We start from the raw sequence: 21,896 nt of genomic DNA, 5'->3' as shown, positions 1-21,896 counted from the left end.
GCTGGTGTCCCCCCAGCCCGACACCCCTCTCCTTCCCGCGGCCCTTCCCACCAGGCAGCCACGGGCAGCTGCCTGCATTGCTGCCCCCCCCTCGCTGCCCCCTGCGCTGCTGGGGGGCGATGGGCACCCCACGTGTGACACCAGGACCCCAGAGCCTGCAGGGTGGCTCTCTGGCAGCACGCCCGTGCCTCAGTTTCCCCACTTGTGCAATGGGTGACAACTGCTGCTTCCAGCGTGCGCTGGGGGGTGTGTGGGCAAGGTCCCCCCAGCCCCCTGAGCTCCAGGCACCCCTCAGTGAACTGCTGAGGGTGACAACATGGGGACACCCGCCCCATCCGCACAGCGCAGCCCAGCTCAGCACCCACATCGCCAGGCCTGCATGGACACCCGCCAGCCCTCCCCGGCCACGCCAGCCCTGGGGGACTGTGAGCAGCACAAGGCGGGGACAAAGGTGGGGGGGGGGATCTGGCAACCCCCAGCATTTCCCATACCGGCGTTTCCCAGGCCCGGTGCCAGGATCTGGCGGCGCACACCCAGGCTTTGCCGCCAAAGCCGCCGAACTCCCGCGCAGCGCCGGCCGCACATGCTGTTGCACAACCTCAACCAACAGCTCCTTTTATTTTTAGGTTCTTGCAACACGGCTTCCCCGCAGCCTGCCCAAACCGCTGCCAAGGCGCTGGATGGGCCACAGCATCCTGCCCTGCCCTGCTCCCGGCAGCTCTCAGAGCAACCCCATGCACCAGCTGTGCCTCAGTTTCCCCATGAGCCACCTTTGCCCACCAGCCCTGTGATGGCGGTGATGCCAGCCAGCCCTGCAGACCCCCAGTGCTCCCTCCCACCGAGCCCATCGCCCAGGGCTTCGTTAAACCCCCTTGGTGCTCTACGGATCAACGATCCCGCCTGGGAACTGAAGATAAGGCCAGGACACGGCTCCGTTTGGTGGCTGCAGCTGCCATGTGTCTGCAGGAGCTGATGTCCCCAGGTGACACCGTCCCCCAGACGGTCCCCAGCCCGTCCGAGGCACTGGACAGTCCCTGCTGTGTGGGAACTGGGGTGGGAAGAGCCGGGACAGCGTCACCACCCAGGACCACCAACGGGAGTTAAGGGACAACTGGATTCTTCAAGCCCACCAGTGGACATGGGCACAGACACCAGCTGGTCACCGGTGCTGGGCGAGATGGCAGCTGTGCCACTGTGCCCCGGTGCCAGCCGGCTCCTGGCACAAAACCACAGCCCAGCCGCCCATAATGTCCCCTCCCAGCCCCCACGGTGCTGCCCCTTCCCTACGAGGGGAGAGCCAAGGCCAAACTCCTGCCACATCGGTGGCCTCAGCCCCATGCAGCACCCTGGGGGCAGAGCCGGCAGCGCATCCCACCCCAGCACCGCACGGATGAGAAACTCCCTGCGGGATGAGCAAATTGAAGCATTTTACAGCCAAAACTTGGTAAGAAAAGGGAACCAAAAGGTGGAGGAAAGAGAAGCAAGCACAAGTCCTTGAACATCACGGATGCTGGATCTGAGATCAGCAGAGGGACTTTGGCTGCTTTGAGCTCCAAGGATGGCGGCCACAAGCCAGAGCTTGATGCGGTGCCGTGGAAGGGGCCGGTGAAGGCTGGAGGCGACAGGGACGCGGGTGGTGGGATGCTGCCCGCGTACCCCTCGCTGCCGGACACCAGGATTTAGGCTACACTGGCTGCACTCATGTCCCCCAGGGGTGTCCCCAGGGACCTGTGTCACCAGCTCCACCAGGCACCCAGACCTGCCGGTGGCCAGGGACAGGAGCCCACACCAGCACCATGCCAAAACACCGGTGCCCAGGTGACAGGCCACCTCTGAGGACCGGCAGCGCCGTGGGGACGATGCCCTGCCAGCGAGGGCATGGGTCTCTCCCGCTCCAGCTCTCCAGCTTCGATGCTCGGCCGGGACAGGGTGCCAAGGACTTGAACTGATGGCGAGCCAAGCCACGCCGGGCCTGTACTGTTTTCTAATCCCAGTGTAATTAATGACCTTATCTTTGGCCAAAGCCATTTAGATTAAGTGGCTGGTGTGATGGGCTCGGCGGCTCCGGCTGCACAGATGGAAGAGCTGCGTTTGTCTGGGGATTAGCGGAGGGCAGATGGAGCGAAGTGCCATTCCCCATCCCCAAACCTCTCCAGCAGCCTGAAACATGAGCCCGCAACAACTTTCTCAGCGAGTCCTGGCTGGATTTTGTATTGTTTGTCCCTTCTGCAGGCAGCCGGGAGCCAGCAGAGCCTGGAGCAAGAGGAGCAGGAGCTGAACAAGGTGTGCCAGCACCAGCAACTGGTGCGACCCTTGCTGGGAGCTCCATCCCAGTCCCTGCCTGGAACAGCAGGGCTACAACAGACACCGGCATCTTCCTTGGAGAGCAAATCGTGGCAGGCGTGCTGGCCCTGGCTTTGCAAAAGTAAAAACTCACGTCCTCGTTGGCAGCCCCTACTCCTCTGAGGACGCACTCACCTGCTTCTTGCTGCTGGCAGGATCAGGGCACGCTTCCAGCTTCCATTTCCCAGTCCAGCCAGAGCATGAACGAGCAGGTACAGCGCACCCCGACCTCCTGGGACACCTTCCCTGAAAACAAGGCGCTGCAGCAGGCAGCACGGAGCAGGGGGGACACCCGGGAGACCCCGCAGCTGCGGCAGCACCTGTTAGGAGCAGGTCCTTGAGCAGGACAGGCAGACTAGCAGCTCTTGTGGTGGAGGAATAACATTTATCTGTGGGGATAACAAAGTTCATATTAAACCGATTAAGGATATTAAATCCATTTCTAACAGTATGGTCATCTGACTCCGCTCAGGAAACAGAGCAGATAATCCCACCCCTCATTCACAGAGCTGCCCAGATGATCCCAGCCTGGCCTGGGGAGATGACTCAACGTGTCCATGCTGGCTATCACAAGGCCACGCTCAGCACATCGGTGACAAACGGGGCTTTACACCCGGCCTCACCTGCGTCTCATCCATCCAGGCTCCGGGAACAGGGTTCCGTGACCCCTCGGCCACCTGCTCCAGCGCTGGGCTGAGCCCACGTCCACACACGCTTGAGTCAGCGCAGATGGCAAACAAGCCTGGGCTGGAGCAGAGGTTCAGCTGGCGCCGCGGGCAGAGCCAGCAACGCAAACGCGATGCTCAGCACCTCAGAGCCGATGCCCAGCTCTGCCCAATGCTGGCAGAGAAAAGCCAACCCAAATTCCCAGCTCTTCCCTGCATATTCCCTCCAGTCCAAGCTCCCAAGCCACCCCGTACCCCTACCAAACGGCCCAAGGCAGCTGCCCCATGGAGCGTTACGGAAATAATTCAATGCTGAGGAACACAAACCGGAGGTTTGATCTAATCCCACCAGAGCGGGCATCTCCAGAGCCTGCGACGGCAGATCCGCCCACGCAGCCCTTCCCCACGCAGGCGGAGCCCTGGGAGATGGCTCTTGCCACACGGTGTATCGCGAGCAGCTGAAGGAAGAATTTGTGCTCTACCAACCCAAACCCTTCCCAGGAGGAACCGTCTTGATTGCATTCGCCAGGAGAATTCCAAATGCCCTGGAAAAGGCTCTCCCGGTTTGGCCCAGAGCGGCACTTCGGGAAGCGCAGTGACACAGACGGTGCTCGCGTCCTCCAGGAATCCTCCAGGAACAACGCTGCGGAGACCGATGGACGCAGCACAAGGAATGTGCAGCTCAGCAACTCGGATTTAAATGTGGGACCGGCTCCCACTGCCAAACTACAGTGTAAACCCCCGGGAATTCAGCTTTAACTAGGACAGGCTCATCTGTTGCAAACTTGATGAGATCATTCCCAAGTTCCTGTTTGACAGGTGCCAGCTCCTTCTGCACCTGCTGCTGTGCACAGAGATCAGCCTCCACCGAGCTGGGAACATCTGCTCAGCTCCCCCAGAAGCTGCAGCAAAGGTGACTGGAAGAAGGAACCAGCTCTGGAGATCCTGCCCTGTGCCCAGAGCAGGGAACCTGGGCCAGGTGGAAACAGAGAGCAAGAAAACCGCGCTGGTTAATAGGGAGGGGAACCCACAATAATCTTGCAACTTTATTTCCATATAAAAGGAAAAAAAAAAAATAACCCTCTCCACAATAAAGGCAGTAAGAGCTCACTCAGCTCCGGAGCTGCACTCCTGGCCAAGCTGGAGGAGCGCAGGGGATTTCTGTCCCCGAGAACGCCAAGTTTGCATGCCAGGAGGATCGGCTCAACCATTCCGAGGATAATGCTGCGTCTCTGGTAGGAATTAGCACTTGGCATGGGTGGATGCCTCCAGCAGCCTTGCCCCGGGGCACAGCCCTTTCCAGGCTGAGCTGGGGAAGCATGGGAACCCGGCGCGATGAGGCCACATGAAGAGGATCTGATGCAGCCGACGGCCTTTGGCCATCACTTACACACCTGCCTCATCCTGAAATAAAAATGACTCGGCTCGTTCGGTTCAAGGCCACCCAGGACTAAAGCGCTTCCTCGCCGTACAGGTGGCAGCGCGGCGGCTCCCCCTCACCAGCTGGTTTGCAGGCCGGCGGCAAAGGCAAGCGGCTGTCCTCCTCCGAGGTCTCCGCACCCCCGCTGTCCCCCGCAGTCCCTGCAGCGCGGCTGGCAGCCTCCAGCTTCCTTCTCTTCTTCACGTGGTGCAGGTGGGATTTGGATCGTGTGTGAGCTGGGGGAAGAGGCGAAGGGAGCATTTAATTCTGGGGAATTTGGGGAAGGGAACACCCAAGCCGATCGATCCCCTGTGCAGTGCAGAGCACCCTCCCTTCCCACCCTGCCGCACAACTCATCCCAGCGGGTAAGTGACCTCCCAAGCCCTGTCCGGGCCATTTCTCACGCCAAACTATCAGGGCTCAGAGAGGGACAACCCTTCCAAGCCTTCTGACCCCAGGAAGGACGGGGAGAGGGAAAAATTCCGGTCCTGTAGAAGATTCCAGATTGTCAGGACCCAACCTCCCCAGCAAGTCTGCTCCCAACCAAGACACGATGCCTGGGAGGAAGGAAAAGTGTTACCCAAGAGGCAGCACAGCGCAGGATGCGGGTGAGGTTGTGCAACTCCCCAGCACCCCGTGGAGCGCTGCCAGGATCATTTGTAGGCGGGATGCCCGCACCGCAGCACTGGGGATATCCTGTACAGCCACAGAGCGGCTGCAGACGGAGCCTGGAGCATAATTATGCTTTTGCATAACTCCAGGGCAAGGCCCCCAGCTACGAGGGCACTTCTGCAGGAATCAAGATGGGAACAGAGGCATAATCCCAGGGTTGCAACTTGTATTGACAGCGGGGTAGCAGGAGCTGCATTTCTGTTTGAAATCACAGTTAAGGACAGCAAAACCTCCCGTATCAGTGGTATTATCTAAGTAGAAGACGCTTTATCTAACCAAACCAATGTACCATCTTAGCAGGGTGGTTTTGCTATTTCTAAGAGATCAGAGCAGCAATTAAAGCAGCAAACTTTTCAGGCAGGGCCTTAATTAAACGAGGGTATGTGTTCACTGAATCAAGGCCCTCAGGCGTTTTCCAGTCATCCTTTTCTGCCAAAGGATGAAATTACACGCAAAGCTGCTGCTTTATCACAACGCTGTAGGGTCACCCTCTGCTTGAAATAAAGTCTCACCTCTTACAATTTGTTGCAAGCAACACCAGAGCTTACAGGGGCTGGAAAAAGTGCCGATCGCTGCTGCTGTCTGGGCAGGTGTGCTCTTTTAAGTCCACACAAGTTGTAAAATTAGATAAAATTTTAAAACCTTCCAGAGCCAGTGGGGTACTGGGAAGCAGTTCCCAGAAATATCTGTAACTTGACTTAAGAAAACAGACCAGATTGCAGATCGACTCAGCTCCCACTACTGTTTTCACTTCCCTTCGAGCTTTTACATTTTGCAGTTACAAGTAACACCCAGGTTTTGGACCATTTTTCTCCCATCCCGTGGAGATCTGAGGCAAACTCAGCTGGATGCAGAGAACAACAGCTGGTCTCGGTTGAGAAAGGTATTATCATCTATCAGAATCTGGGATGAAATCCCTAGAGGATGTGTAGTTGCAGCTGTAGTGTTTGGGGGGATCTTGAGGAGTTCTCACGCGGTCACAAAACTTGCTGGACCTGGAAGGATGGCACGGGCCCCAACAGCTTTCAGAGTGCTCTAGTTCTGGAGTAGGTAAAGCTCCTTCAAAGCACCTCCGAGCTGAGACTGGCTAAAATAACAATCAGACTGACAAACCGATCTCACTGCAATGAGCTTCCCATTCCGAGCCAGCTTCCATCTTTGCTCTCAGCAGCACCCCGCTCAACAGGAATAAGCGACTCATTCAAATCCGACAACCAACAACCTGGGAAATTTATCTTTGTATTGTGTCTGCATATACTGCATTTGGGTGACACATGGAGATTTACCAGTTTCATTTCCGCAGCCAGTTTCTCCACTACTTTTTGTTTCTGGTTCTCAGCGTGAGCCTCCCAGCACAGATAAATTCACTGAGTTAATCTGATTCCAGCTGAGCTCTTTTAAAGTAAGTCCATTGGAAATAGAAAATCCCTTTCTATTACCATTACAGCTAGGAATACTTTTGAAAAAAACCCAACACATAAATAGGAGATATTGGAGCAGAACTGAGCTATTAAAAACATTTTTAAACTTTCGTTTTACACAACAAAATTTGAGAAGAAACAAATTTGTTCTGTGCTTTTTGACAAAGTATTTGAAGCGCTGCAAAGGACTGGCAGCCCCAAACACAGACAGATCTGCGGCTCGTTGCTACGTATAGATCCCCGCGTCTGGCGTGCCGGCGGAGAGCGGCAGTGTTTACCGGGTGCCGAGGAAGGGGAGGAAGCCCGACAGATGGCTGCTGTGGCACAGCTCCTGCACCCCCTCTGGGCTTGCAAATGGCTGCTTTCATACACGGGCTGTAAACAATCCTTGAAAGCCCAAGATCATGTGCCGAGGGTCACCCGGCCAAGGAAGCTGCTCCGCTTCGGAGAACTGCCTCACTCCATCCCTCCCACTGCACTCCCTGCACCCCCTCCCAGGTCCTCTCCTCTCCCCCCTGCCAGATCCTACCTGTCCACTCCCTGTCCCCGATGATGACTCTCTTGCAGAGCTCACACACGCGATGACTCCGTTTGTTCTCATTTACATCATACTCCATCTTCACAGGTTCCGCTGGGGGGTCACGTCCCTGTAGATTAAATAACGTCTCCAATTGGTTTCTGCTATGAGAAATTGCTTGCCTTTGTTCGCTTTGGTTGAGTTTGGAACGTGAACCTGCCATACCCAGCCACTAAGGTTAGCAGGACAGACGCTGCAGTTTTATCATGCAAGACAAGTACTGGGCATTAGGAGAAATTTTCAGCGTAGACAACTCTCCGCCACTGCAAGGAAAGCCCAAGGCTGGACATGTAAGCAGAGAGCCCTGCCCGTGGGAGACACTAAGTGCCAAGTTATGGGGCCCGCGGGCTGCTGAGCAATCGGCTTCTCAGCCACGGCTCGTGTGTTAACTCCAGTTGCCCAGTACCTGGATGAAGCTCTCCACAATCTCCAGAGCAGGTTTCAGCACATCCTCCTCCCACCGCAAGACATCAGACACCTCCAAGCCATACACCGGGGGCACGTTGGGCCCGGGACCTACGGAGACACAGAAGGGCAGGTCACTGCCAGAACCCCCCCAGCACCGCGTCCCAGCACCCACGGGGCTATGCTGTGACCAGGGGGATCTGCTTTTTGCTGCCTAGCTGTCCTTTAGCACTCAGAAATGGCACCAGCTTTTCCAGCACCAAAATATCCAAAGATCTCAGCTTGGGGGGGGGGGGGGGGCAGCCTCACAATACAGCAAGAACACGTAAGAACTCAAGCAAGCACCTTCACGGTTGTCTGCCTTCAGGGAACAGCGTTACGAAATCCAAGCACCCCAACAGCCCGTCACAACAACAAACACTTCCATCACAGCCGTGGTCCACAGGAGGCTGCAGCAGATCAAAAAGCGAGATCCAGGCACAAAGCCATCACACAAAGCCTACAAGGAGATGCAGGCATGGAGTCTGGATGAGGAATCCGCACGTGCAGGTTCCCACTCAGAGCTGGAATCGCTGGGGCGGCTGCAGAGCCCATGGCAGGAGATGCTATTTTATAATGCCTCGACCTGATGAGGCACAGTTCCAAAATGACCCCTTCGGCCTCCCCCAGCCTGGCACGAGGGCACGGGGGGCTCGCTGCAGCCCGGCCAGGGTGAACCAGCTGCAATCAGAGCGTGCCCGCTCCCCCCAGCAGCACGGCCGCCCTGCCGCGGCTCACCTGCCCGCAGGCAGCGGGCACACGGCCCCGCTCGGACAAAGCCACCAAAGGCTGCCGCGTGCCAGTCTGCAGCAGGTGCTGCTTTTTATCGCCCCAACCACAAACAAGCTCCCGACAGGGCCGATCTGAAGCACACCTGCCACCAGAAAGGTGAGCCACAACCCCCCAGCACACGGCTCCAGGAAAGCTCTTGCACCTCGTTCAAAGCCTGTCTTTTGAGTCAAGTTTCTCCCTGCTTTTTTTTTTTTTATTATTATTATTATTTTTTATTGTTGTTTTGCCCCTACCAAGCACCTTTCAACAAGTGCCCGGCTCCCAGCTGCTGCTGCTGGCCCTGCTCCAGGGCCGGGGCTGGGATGGGGAAGTCCTGCTGGCTCCCTGCCACCCTGGTGAGCACGGCCCAGGCTAAGAGCAGCCAGCGGGCTCCTGCTCCTAATGTGGAGGGCAGCTGTCAACTGGGCTTTTCGCCCTGCGCCGGGAGCATATGTGGGTACGTGGGGAGAGGGATCGTGCTGGGCACCCCCTCCCGGAGCCCCTCGGGAGCCGTCAGCAGGACAGGCTGCAGGGATGCTGTAGCTATCATCATCTACTGCTGCCCAGCACGGGGCTGAGCCTTTGCAGTTTTGTTCTGTTGGGGGATCAGCCATCCTGATGGCACTTCTGTGGGGAGGGGAAGATGTTCCCAGGCAGCCAGGGGTCCAGGGGACACAGGAGCTAGCTTCCCGAGCCTCTGGGCAGAGAGGCTGTGGGCAAGATAAACACAGGCAGTGCTGGGCAGGCTGTCTCAGAAGGGCCGAGCGGCTGCTTTGCAACCCAAACATGCGGCAGGAATCGGGGCAGAGCCTCCTGGATGGACTGGGACACGAGGTGCCTGTGGCTCCTGGAGGGATCTGGCCAGGGGCCAGGCACCTACAAAGCCAGGGCAGCCTAGGCCAGCAGGAAGAATCCAGGCAGGATCGTCTGATCCCTGCCAGATTCCTGGCTCCCCCAGCACACACTGCCCCCCAGCAGCGGAGCCACCTCTCTCCTCTCTTGAGCTGGGAGCAGGGGACGCGCTGAGAAAGGACGAGAAGAGATGCAAGAACAGGGATGGCGAGGTATGGCAAGAATAGAGGACTTACGTCTCAGGAAGCGGTTTCGGACCCATTTGTTCTGCCTCCGGGCATATCTCTTGGTCACCTGCTTCAGGGCCTGGATCCCTTTGAAAGAGAGGGATTAAAAAAACCCCACAGGTTAGCGCGACACCGCAAGCTCAGCTCAGAGCTGAGTGGGAAGAGGCTGTCGGCTCCAGTGGGGCGAAATCACGCAAGACAGAAGTTTGTGCTGGATGGTACCAAGCTCGCCTAAGAGAAGTCTTTCTACTGACAGCCTGAAGGTCTCCAAGCCAGCAGTGAGAAGTGAGCATCATGGCCAAGAGACCGAGCCCTGCCAGACAGCACAGGGTCAGCGGCAGTGCGGAAGAGCTGGACAAGGTGTCCCAAAACCTCCACCCTGAAGCTTTTAGCAGGTAGGACAATCTGTGCAAGGGCTGCAGCACTGCTCTCGTAATGCCTAACCGAATGCTTCCCTGCCCAAACGGAGCCCAGGACTGCTTGTCCTACCCAGAGGGGGGCCAGAGGACAGTTTACCGCTGTACAACCTTTCAGTATTTAGTACCAGACTTATCGTATCCCTCCAAAATCGTCTCCTGGGCAGACACAATAAGCCCCTGCTGCACCAGACTTGTTTTCAAGGCTTTTATCGTTTCTGTGGTTTCCTCAGCCTCCACCTCTGCTTTGCACTGAACCCTCCTCGACACAGATCGACTCTGCCTGGGACCTTCGCCTTGCTGAGAAGCAGAGCAGCTCCCTCTAACAACAACCCGCTAGTCCAGACACTCCAGAACAAAATATGCCATCAGAGTGCATCACTATTGACTCATGCCGTGACCTGCTAGATCCCCAGATTCCTTCCCACCATAATACTGCTGAATCAGATCTGAGTTCCGCTTTGTTCCTTCTTTCTAGCCCTGTTCTCCACAGCATTCGCACCCCAGCTGGGATTCCACCACCCAGGGCACTGGTGGACCAGCTCTAGATCCCAAGTCATACTATGCCCAGTACACCTTGCAAGGAGACCTGGGGGAAGGGAGGGAGGAATTGCTCTGAGTGGGCTCAGAGAAGCAATCCAGGCACTGGGAAAGGAGTCCCTGCCCCTCTGGGCTGGCAGAAGCGGAAAATGCAGACAGAAAGGTGCAGCTCAACCCCAACAAGACCTGCCCCAAGGTTTTAGCTTGGTCCAGACCATCACGCAGCGTCACCTGGGGCTGCGTGGGGCTGAGGGACGCAGGGCATGCAGGGTGCTCCTCTCACCTTTTTGCAGCAGCAAGGCACTCGTCTCGGGTGAGCAACTCCCCTCGCTGATGAGATACTCGTGGAACTCCTTGAAGCCAATGGACTGGAAGATGCCGTGCTGGTAATCCTGCCTGGAGAACAAGACGAGAGGCAGGGGTCAAGGCCATCTCCTTCAGAACAGCAGGAGACCTCAACCCTCCCCAGAACAGCTGAGGTCCCTGCGTCTCACCCTGCAGGGACCTCCGCAGGTGACACAAGCACATGGCCTCAGGGGACAAGCCAAGCCAGGCACACACGGGAACACACGCCAGTGCCCTCAGTGCCACCTCATGTCAGCTTTGTCGTGTGAAGGCTCAGGCAGCACCAAGTAAATTTTATTGAATGGACATGTCACCACTTGGCAGCTATGGTCCGGGCAAAACTAATTCAACAGAGACTCTGCTGCTTGACCAACCCTGGTCTCAGGGTTCTGGCAGGGAAGGCCAGGAAGTGCTGGAGGATCCGGCTGGCTCAGACCCCTCCGCTGGCGCTGACGGTGCCCCCCCAGAGGCAGGCATCCCTCCTGCCTGCCGGCCCTGCCGCAGCAGCAGCAGCAGCGGTACACTGGAGGTGCTGCGGGCAGGGCTGGGCCCTCGCACGGGTCTGTAGGCGGGAGTGGGAGCAGGAAGGGAGCTGGCTTAGCACCCACCGGTTCGCAGCCACCTTCTCTCGGTTGTAGTGCTGGTGGAAGTCCCGCAGCTCCTCCAGCAGCCCTGCAGCCAGCATGTCATCCACCCGCTTCTCCAGCCGCTGGTCCAGAGCTGGGAGGAGGAGAGCAGGACACGCTCAGCCGCTCGGAGCTGTGCCCTCGGGAGGCCCACAGCTGGACAATGTGCAGGACACGGGCGGCACTGCCAGCCTCCCCGCCCACCTAAGGAAGGCAGAGCCCACCAGGCCAGGGGAGCAAGTCCTCTGTCACACCCACTGATTCCAAAGGAATTGCTGCCTTCTTCAGGGGTGAGGCTGGGGCAGCAGCAGGGAGGCAGCCCTAACCTTGCATCACCGTACCCAGCCAGCCAGGAGCCCACTCTCACCTGCCTGGTCTGCATGGAGCCACAGGATGCAGGAATGTGGGTATTTCAGGGGCCCACCTAAGGGCCCTCCACCTTCCTCCTCCTGCTGCTGGTGCAAGATTTCACTATGGGGGATCCCCGTCTCTTCAAACACTTGGAGGCTCCTGTAAGCAGAGACAGACAGAGCTCAGAGGCTGGGTGAGGATGAGCTTTTCCATTTCCCCAGCAGCCCTGGGGGCTCCAGCAAAGGGAACCGCAGACACTTGCTGAGATCCAACCCTCTCATGTAGGGGGGAGGGCAGGTTTCTGCCCCCTCCCGTGCCCAGCATCCCAAGCACACCCAGGTCCTGGGGGTGCAACGCAATGCAGAGCACAGTGACGGCACCCAAGGAGCCCAGAGCACAGCCACCCACTCCTGCCTGGCACTGGGACAAGCCCTGCAGGGGACGGGGTTCTGGCTCCAGCCCTGCCCTTTCCAGCCAGGCAGTGCTGCAGGGAAGGGGCCAGCGCTGATGCTGCGAAGCGTTACCACCAGCTCAGCCCAGCCCAGCCAGGGAGGTGGAGAAAGCTGCATGGGGTGCCCAACCCTCTGTCCCCCTGCACCGTGCGAATGGGGTGGGCGGTGTTCTGCTCCCCCGGGGCCAGGGCTCGGCTGGGATGGGCCCACCAAAGCAGCAAGCCTGGTCTTGCTGCCGTGCTGTTCCCACAGAGCTCAGCTATGTTACTCAGCCAGCACGGCAGCTTACTCTTTAAATAGCTCCAGATAAATCCTGCTGCTGGGGCACTGCAGCGGGAGCAACCCTGGTGCACACAAGCCAGGAGCAATGCGCTGTCCTGGACCCCAAAGGCAGTTCAAACTGGAGGTTGTACGGCCAAAGGTCTCAGATCCCAGAGGGCTCCCCAACACCAGTGCTCCAAGCTCCCCACGCACCTTGCTAAGAGGCCAGGAGCACCCGCCTGGGATGGGAGAGCCCTTCTTGCCACATTCCCAGGCACACAATTCCCTCAGGAAGGGGCGCCAGGCCTTGGCACCTCCTGCCCCTGGCATGCTGAGCTCACCTGGCCACTTTGCGCTTGTCGTGGGGGTGCAGCTTGGCTGCCATCTCTGGGTCTACCTGGCTCAGGCGGCGATGGAGCTCAACGCTGTCCAGCTGCTCCAGCTCCACTTTCCGGTCGGTGAGGGGCCCGGGGGCTGTGCTGGCTTTCTCCTGTGGGGTACAAGGCAGCCCTGGATCAAGCCACTCATCCACATGCAAGGCCAGCACAAGCAAGAAGATCCCCCAGACCCAAGGGGTGAATGAGGAGGCTTCTGGTTCTCCTTGCCACACTCTACCAGGGGGAACACCATGCCTGGTCACTGGAAGCCTGCCCCCTGAACAAGGGGCTCACCCTTTCCCAGAGGGATACACAGAGCCCCGACGGTACCTTAGTGTTGATAAGGACCTTCCAGAGCAGGGACTCGATGTAGTAGTTGGTTCCTCCCACAACAATCGGGATCTTGTCTCTGGCAAAGATATCTTCAATGTGTCATCGTCAAGGAGCGTAAACAGGAATGCACAGGAGGGTGGGAGGGCTGTGGGGAGCAGCAGCCTGGGGCCCAGACGCTGCTCTCCCAGCCCCACGGAGCTGGTGAGGCTGCAGGACAAGGTTATATATAGGTGTCCTTCATCTCTCACTATCCTCTGCTACCTGTCTCAGCTACCACCAAAACTCAGGGACACCCAGGGACCGCCAGGCAGGGCAACAGCCAGCTCAGCGCTGCTGCAGTGCAGCAGAGATCTGCCCAACCAGCCCTGAGCATTAGCTGGGTAAAAGAAGGTCTAAGCCCCTCTTGCTAGCAGTATTCTCTGAAAACCGGGGTTAGTTGCAATGTGAAGAGCCCAAGATCCCTCTTGCAGGCCTGGCTGTGGAGGGGGGAAGTCTGTATCTGCTCGGCCAGGCAGGCTGCAGCGTGAAGGATATCAGAGCCACAGCTTTGTCTCTGAAATCCACCACTGTGTAGTTAGAGACAAGGGGATCCACAAAGCTGATCATGTGGTGTCTGCACAGACGCTGCTCCTGGGGAGAAACCTTGTTCGTGATGATGTCCAAGCCCTTGTACACCTGGGGGAGAGAAGAGCCTGTCGTTCATGTCTGTGTCCCAAGAAATCCCCACCGACTGCTGCTGCTCCCACCACGCACAGCCCCTGCCTGTCCCAATCACCCTCCAAGCCCTTGCTGGTCTCTGGAGAAGCAGGCAGCCCAGGCAGGGCCACACACCCCCCGTTCAGGTGCAGCAGCAGGAATCTCACCAAAGCCTGCTCCTGCCAGGGCCAAACTGCCTCTCTCTGGTGTTTGTTCCTGCCCATGGGAGACGAACTGAGTCTGATCGCTCATGACTGCTTTCCTGGGCTGATATAACCCTGCAGCTCGGGATGGAAAGGCTGATCGAGCGATCAGAGAGCAGTGTCAGAGCCCGCTCAGCGGAACCAGCCAAGGCTGGCTCAGAAGCACAGAGCTCCAAAACAATGAGGGTAGCTGCCTCCAAGCTGCCACCTCCTCATCTAAAAGCTCAGGTGTGCCTCTCTCCAAACACACGTCTCCAGTACAGCACCGAGTTCTGTTTAGGAACAAGAAGTGCTGCTTCCCGTAACACGCAAAGATCTCTGGGTGCAATATAAAACTTCATGAAGCCTCCTAGACACACACAAACTGTCTCAGCTCATGCACACCTTGAAAGCCTGGTGTACTGCCCACTGCCTGTTATCGAGCCAACTTAGATGCAGAGGGGAGCAAAACTCATCGGCGCAGGTCACTGACCCCAGACACTGTCCTGCACCAAGGTGCCCAGAGACAGTGGTGAGCACAACCAGCAGCATCTCGCTGCTTCCAGGTGTGTCTTCAGTCTCCAGTTTGGGATATACAACCTGGGAGAGCACAGCTGAGAGATGCTGGTCCTCAGCTAGACAGCTAAAAGCAGAGCAAGAAAGAAAAGCCACCCAAACCAACCCCTCAGGAGCATTCTTGGTAAAGAGCCAAGGCAAACTGCAATTCCAGCAGCGAGCATCTGAGCCACAGCCCGAATCCACCCTCCAGGCTGCATAAAGCAACAGCCACAGCCCAGCCCGCAGACCCAGGCAGCGCAAGTATCAGAGCCGCCCCAGCCTGGCACCCCATCCCCACGGCTCGGCTGGGTCCCGTGAGCAGAGCCCTTTCAGATGAGAGCATCTCTTGCCCAGGAGAAGCGAGGAAGGCTCCTCACGCTGCTCACCATGGCATGCAAACACAACTCCCCTCGGCACAGGGTGCCCCTGTGCTCTGGGCATGCCTGCCAATGGGTGTTGCAAGGCTCCAGAGAGCTGCAAAGGGATCAGAGCGGGGACCGGCACCCCGAGCATGCCGCCTTTCTGCCCAGCCCAGCTCTGCGCCATGCCCAGGACTGAGCACCCTTCATGCCAGGCGGTGGCTAAGGCTCTGCTTTGTGCTGCAGTCACAGGGAGGAGGTGTTTAACTCTCAGCACCTTCCTGCTTGGAGCAGTCTCCCAGCTTGGGATGAACCGGGCTGATGGGAGAAAGGACTGGAAATGGCTGTACTCACTTCCCCCTCCATCACCCAGAAACCACCCCAGCCAGAGGGCCAGACTTCCAGAAACAAATTTCCCCTTAATCCCCTCTGAGAAGCTGCCAAGCCTCCAGCTGCAGCACGGCCTCCACCGGGCCCCAGACAGAAGGACAAGGTGACACAGAGGTGACCCACAGGCAAAAGGCACGGAGCGGCAGCAAGGGACGATCCGAGGTTAGTGGAGCAGGGAAGCCCGATCCCTGCCTGGAGCAGTCATGCGAGCTGCTGGGGCAGCTGAACCGGCTGCGGCTCGGCAGGCACTCCCCATCTTGCTCAACTTGGTGCTCCGAGGGCAAGGGCCAGCTCCTGCTCCTGCTCCGGTCCCTCAGCGGGGAGAAAAGCTCGCCTGGGGGCAGGAAGCCAGGCAGGAGCGGGAGGGCAACCAAATGCTTTTCCTTTCTGCCCTGCAGAAACCCAGCTGGCTCCAGGGAACGAGAGCAGACAAGAGAGACCCAAGAGGGAGTTCTCTGCCAACGTGCCCTGTGGCTGGCTGCAGCCTATCGATCCCCATCCGTCAGCCAAGCCCGGGCTGCGCAGCACCATTCAACCCAGGTCTCCAGTCTGGCGCTGGAAAACCTTTGGATTTGGTGAGCTTTGGCTCAGTGCCTTCTCTCTCCCAGCAAGGGCCAGGCCAGTCCAGCCCTCCCAGCTCCTCCAACTCCCACTCGTCTGTCTGAAATCCCAGTCAGTACAGAGGGAGGCTCGGAGGCAGCCGGGAGCTCCCAGTGTCCTGCGCCAGCAGAGCCAGGATTTACAGTTCAGGCTCCAATCCCCCAAGGTTCTCCTGGAGATTAACCACCAAGAGCCTCCCCAAATATCTGGCAACAAGAGGAGGAATGCAGCGTCAGTGTGTGGGCTGGCAGGAAACAAAGGCGGCCTTTTACACACACCCAGCAAAGCCCGGAGAAGGTTTCCACCAGCTGGCTGTCGGCAGGGCCTTGCACCGAGACGTCCTCCTGACACTCATTTCTATTTTCAGCAAGCGGCTCAGATAAGCCTTTGTTGCTTTCTAAGGCCCCAGAACAGATTAGCGGCAGCCCGGAGCAGCAGGCCTCTGAGACGGCAAATACAAGCTGCGGACTAAAGATGCTTAGCCTTGACGGCATCCTCCCACCTCTGCTGCTGAAACCCCCGGGCAGGTCACCCCACAGCGCACAGCACGGTGCTGGCAGGTCAGCACCGTCGCCCTTTTGAAAGGGTGGGGAAACTGAGGCAGAGCCACAAGCACCAGCGATCCTCAGGATCCCGTGAGGAGCCTCAGCCCACAGCCTGGCTCTCCCAAACCCTGGCTCTGCCACCAGTTTCATGCACAATCCCAAACTCCGTCCCTTTGTCACCATCTGCACTAGAGGGGGAAAGGCACTGTCCTTGCCCTGAGCGCAGTGTAGAAGGTGACATGATGCCTGTGTCACCTACAGCCAGGAAGAGAGTGAAGATTTCACGGGAGCCAAGGGATGTCCCAGCTGGAGAGGGGCATGGAGGAGCCAAACCAAGCCAGGGGTGCAAGGAGAGCACGATACGCTCCCCGCCCTGATCCCTGCCAAGAGAAGGGTGTCAGCAAAGGCTCTTTAATACGTCCTGACTTGACATATTAACTGGCAAATGTCCCCAGTGTGCTACAACAGCCTCCAGAGAAGGATTGCATCTCCACTTCCAAGGGTGACATCCAGAAGGGACAGTGGGATCAGGAGCGGACGGGGCCCTCCAGCAGGCTGGCACCAGCATCGCTGGATGCTCACTGCTCAGCCAGGAACTAAGAAACGGGACTGGCTTCACCTCACCTGGCTTTCCCAGGGAATGACTTACTCCTAAAGGAAACTCACTGGGATGACAAATGGCAACAGAAAGGCCAAAAAGAAAGATTAAGAGGCCATCAGATTAACCAGAGCTCCTGAGCTGCACGCAGGCAGCAGCTAAGTCTGTAATTTGACCATAGTGACCCACAGTCATGACAAAAATGCTCTGGAGATAGAGGGGTGCCTGTGTGTGGGAACAGGTGGGCTCGGGGCTCCCCGGCCCCTTCCCGAGCCTGGCTCCAGCTCCAGCAGCTGCCCAAAACACTGCCAGCATTTGTCAGAGCTCCACGGAGCTCGCGCAGGGCGCAGCGATGAATGGACAGAGGGGGCCGAGGGCGACATGGCCGCTGGCAGCTGTCAGTCGAGAATGAGCAATGGGATTTTTAAAACCCAGCGACTCTTCCACAAGGACACCAGAGCCAGCTCTGCGTGGCAGAGGGATATGCGGCGGGGAGACAATATTCCATGGGAACAAAGCCAGAAAGAAAGCAGACCCAGTTGGCTGGCTGCAGCCGCCTAAGCGGGGCACGGGGGTTAGTGGAGCATGGTGGGGGAGGCGCAGACACGCACTGCTTGAGGCTGTGCCTTCAGGCGGCCGGAGCTGCGGAGAGGCAGGGCTCCCCCGCCTCGCCGCCCCGAGAGGCCACGCTGAAAGCACGCTGCGTTATGGGATAAAAGTAGCAGAGCTACTCAGCTCGCTCCACAGTCACGCTAGAATGAGATTAAAAGGAAAGGAGGACAAGAGCCACTCGAGCCCAGATGCCATTGGGCGCCTGCAGCCAGAGTCCTCCCAGCGCCTGCATTCCCATAGTGGGACCTGAAACAACCAGAGCACAAAATACACGCTTCAAAACATCCACCAGCATGAAACAAGAATTCACAGCACGCCAGTCGGCTCCAGCTACGTCTGCAGAGCTTGGGATGCAGCAGGAGCCTCGTGATCGCAGGAGTGCTGAAGTTAATAGCTGCTTCCCTGATATTAAAGCCTGCTAGGCTGGTGGTCACTGCGACATCCAAGAATCTCAGCATTTACGGTACACAAACGTGCACGAATAACCAAACAAAAGCTCTAAGGCTTGTCTGGATCAGGAAGGTCAGCACTAGTAAAACCACACCAGCAGAGCTCGGCTCAGAGACATTTCTGATGCAGACACTAGAGCAGAGTAACCCGCCTTGGAAACTTAACAGCAGCCACCTAAAAGCCACCCCATCCCAGCCTGGGTTTGCAGAGAAAAGCAGCCCGCAGGCAGTCCCACCGGGCTCAGGGAGAGCAAGACGGACCTTCATTAAGGACTCCCAACACCAGCAATGCTTGACGGTTCACAACGGCTCGGCTGGGCAGCTGGGAGGGCAGCTGCCCACAACCAGGCAGCCTTGGACAAAGCTTCTGCGTATCACATGAACGTTTTGTCCCCGCAGGGTTTTGTCAATTCAGCTCCGATCTCAAACACTCTTTCTCCAAGAGCTTAAGGAAAACATTCCATAAAACTACAGCTTTCTGATTGCTTGCTCCAAATGCAGGAGAGGGAGTTTTTAAAATTTAGGTCTGTAGGATACAAAGTGACCAGCATTGGCCATCTAGTGAAGGAAACAAGGAGGTGGCCGTAGGACAGCAAGAGTCGATCTCTGAGCAGCACAAAGGGCAAGGGATGTTGTTGGCAGAAAACACCTTTTTAAAAAGCGCAATAAATACGTTAAATGTTAACCTTGATGGAAAGTTCAGGCACTAGAGAAACAAAACAGTGGAAGTGTTGATTTAGGAAAGGAAAACATTTTGCTGAACAATAACAAAATACCTGTGGCAGCTGAAATCTACATCTTGTGGCAAAGCTCTGGTAGCTGAACACAATTAGGACTGAAAAAACGAGACTCAGTTCCTCAGCATGTACTGAGCCTGGCTGTACAACTGATATATTCCATGCTGCCACTTGCAGTAAGAGACAAGACCACAGAGTCTGTCACTGGCAAGCAGCAAATATAATTTTTAATATTCTTTCCCGTATCTCGTTGATGTCCCTTTGCTGGTGACCAGGGAGAGGAGCACTCAGCTCCAGCTGCCATGTCACAGCCTCACTTACACTGTGCCCACAAACAGGCTGGGGAAGGCTGCTGTCCCCCCTGCCCTCCCAGTTGGGACACCCCCCTCCAGCTGCCATTTCTTAGGCAGGACCCACAGCACGTCCCCATGGTCCATGTCGGCAGTTCTGCATCTGCGGGGGCAACCCCTGGGTATCGCTTACTATCGATCAACTCCAGCTGCTGTGTTGCCTTGGTCAACTGCTCCTTACACCTCCGCGTAGCTTTATTGTGGGTTAAAATTAAAACACTCTTTGGTTTCCTTTGAAAAGCTGAATGTATTGTGGGGGGTCTGAACAAACCCAGCCCTACAGTTCTGGTGGTACCGCCTCGTTCGGGGCTAACAAGCCAGGCCAGCAGGCTTCCCCCGGCCGGGGGGCAGCTGTGACACTGCTCACCCCAAAACCAGCAACTGGCCGTGGGGACAGGGCGGTGGGCGCACACCGAGCGGGCAGGATCCATCCCCGCGGTGCTGCCCACAGGCAGCCGGCCACGGGCCCCGGGGTCCCCAGGCAGGCCCAGCTGCAGCCCCGGGGGCTGGGCCCCTCTGGGACGGGCCGAGGCTGGTACCAGGCCGGGTGCCCTTGCAACACCCTCAGCCAGGCCAGGGCCCCGCCGGGGATGCCGGGCCCAGCTCCGGCCTTCACAGGCCCCACTCCGGCCTCCCTCCATCCCCGGGCCCAGCTCCAGGTTCCTCGGGGCCTGCTCCGGCCTTCCCCGGGCCCGGCTCCGGCCTTCCTCCATCCCTGAGCCCGGCTCCGGCCTTCCCCGGGCCCCGCCCCGGCCTTACTCCGTCCCCGGGCCCCGCTCGGGCCTTCCTCGGCCCCCAGGCCCGGCTCCGGCCTTCCTCCATCCCTGGGCCCGGCTCCGGCCTTCCTCGGGCCCGCTCCGGCCTTCCTCCGTCCCCGGGCCCGGCACCGGCCTTCCCCAGGCCCCGGGCCCGGCTCCAGCTTCCCTTAGGCCCAGCTCCGGCCTTCCCCGGGCCCGGCTCCGGCCTTCCGCGGCCCCCGGGCCCGGCCGCGCCGCCTCCCGGTGCCGGGCCTGCCCCGGGCCCCCCGCAGGCCACCGCGGCGGCCAGGCCCGGCCGTACCTGCATGGAGTCGGCGCTGACGATCTCCCCGCCGAGGCGCAGCCCGAGCTGCAGCGCCAGCGCCGACTTGCCGGTGCCGGTGGCGCCCAGGATCACCACCAGCGGCCGCGGCGGCGGCGCCCGGCCCCGGCACAGCGCGGCCGCCATGGCCCGGCCCGGCCCGGCGGCTGCCATGGGGACGGGCGGGCGGGACGGGGGCGGGACGGGGCCGGGGCTGCGGACGGGGCCACCCGCGGGGAGGCCGGGGCCGGGCCCAGCGCCCCGGGTCCGTCTGCCAGGCGGGGGGGGGTCCCGCCTTCGGCCCGGGGCCTTCCCCTTGCCCCCGGCCCCGCTCCCCGGCCCCGGCCCTGCCCTGCCCAGCCCCGCGCCCCCGGCCCCTCTTGCCCCCCCCCCCGCCCCCCCAGGGCCTCACACCCGGCCCGTGCCCAGGAGTGGGGTTCAGCCCCGTGGTACCTTTTTTTTTTTTTTTTTTGGAGGGGGGGGGTAGGATGGGATGAGAAAGACGCTGTTGCCATAGCAACGGGGCAGGAGGCTGAGGGGGGCAGTTGCCATAGCAACAGAGAGGCGCGCGTTGCCGTGGCAACGGCAGCCTCCATGGAGGCTCGTCCTCCCCATCGCCACGGCAACACGGGGAGATGGGGAGCGGGCGACTGTCTCCGTGGCGACAGAGGGGAGGCGAGGCAGGGAGACGGTTGCCATGGCGACAGCGGGAGGAGGGTACCTCAGCCTTGCCGCTTTCCCTGGCAACACACATCTTTTGCCATAGCAACAGGGAGCGGGAGGCTGCGGACCGGGGAGGGGTGCGGGCAGCCAGCCCCCCCCTCGGAGGGGAAGGGATTATCACCGCCTCGGGAAATTGTCCTAAAAATTTGCCAGCCCAGGCGTGAAGGCAGCCCCGTGCCCGCGGCACCCCCGGGCCGGCGCAGGCTGCCCCCCAAACCCGGCGCGGGCAGGAGCAAAGCTACGGTGGGTGGGAGAGCAGCAGTGGGGTGGGGGGGTATGGCAGCAGAGGCAAGGGGGGCAGTGGCCAGGAGCAGGGTGCGAGCAGGGCGACGCGCATGAAAAAAATAACTGTCAGGGCTGGGAACGCTGGATTGTGATGGTTACAGCCGGCACTTGCGAATCGCAGCACTGAATGAGCAAGGAGGAAAAGCCCTGCTATTTTATTCGCTTAATAGCGCTGTCAGCCTGTTTTCCTCGTCCTTACCGTGGCAATGTGAGAGGAGACATCTGCTTTAGTAACCAGGGAACTTTCAAGTATATATATATATTTATGTATGCAGGCTTTAAGCAGGAGAACTCGAAGGTGTGTGCAAAACTGCAACTGTTTCCCGGTTTGATTTGAGACCAACTTACATTTTCCACTGGTGAGGGTCTCAGCTCTGGCCACAGATCTGCAACATCATTTCCAAGAAAGAAAAATAATGTTTTAAACATCCTATGTGCCTTCAGCACGAGAAAGAAAAAGCACACCTTACTAAAAACCTTATCGGGAGGGTCACCTTGAGCTGAAAAAGGACACCAGTCTGCCAGTGTCGGTGCACATACAACAAAAATAAACATCTGAGGGATTGGTACATCTGGGCTTTGTTTGCTGCGCACGGGCGAGGTGTCGGATTTAGGCCACCCTGCTCCATGTGTAAGCTGTGGTTCCTGCGAGCAGCTCTT

At 58.6% G+C, this 21,896-nt stretch overlaps 1 protein-coding gene across 1 annotated transcript; it reads right to left on the bottom strand.

The window, feature by feature from the left end:
* Positions 1–4,022: 4,022 nt before the first annotated feature.
* TRIT1 (tRNA isopentenyltransferase 1) lies at positions 4,023–20,417 on the bottom strand. The gene is made up of 11 exons (XM_037381047.1): positions 20,229–20,417; positions 13,628–13,768; positions 13,091–13,189; positions 12,725–12,873; positions 11,687–11,829; positions 11,302–11,413; positions 10,632–10,744; positions 9,402–9,479; positions 7,505–7,614; positions 7,051–7,168; positions 4,023–4,664 (listed from the first exon to the last, which is right to left on the bottom strand). The coding sequence occupies exons 1-11, from the start codon at positions 20,400–20,402 to the stop codon at positions 4,459–4,461; spliced, it is 1,443 nt and encodes a 480-aa protein (XP_037236944.1). The 5' UTR covers positions 20,403–20,417; the 3' UTR covers positions 4,023–4,458.
* Positions 20,418–21,896: the final 1,479 nt, after the last annotated feature.

The sequence above is a fragment of the Falco rusticolus genome, chromosome 3 (assembly GCF_015220075.1).
Source record: "Falco rusticolus isolate bFalRus1 chromosome 3, bFalRus1.pri, whole genome shotgun sequence".
Taxonomy (NCBI): Eukaryota; Metazoa; Chordata; class Aves; order Falconiformes; family Falconidae; genus Falco; species Falco rusticolus.
This window is presented reverse-complemented; position numbering and strand designations above follow the sequence as displayed.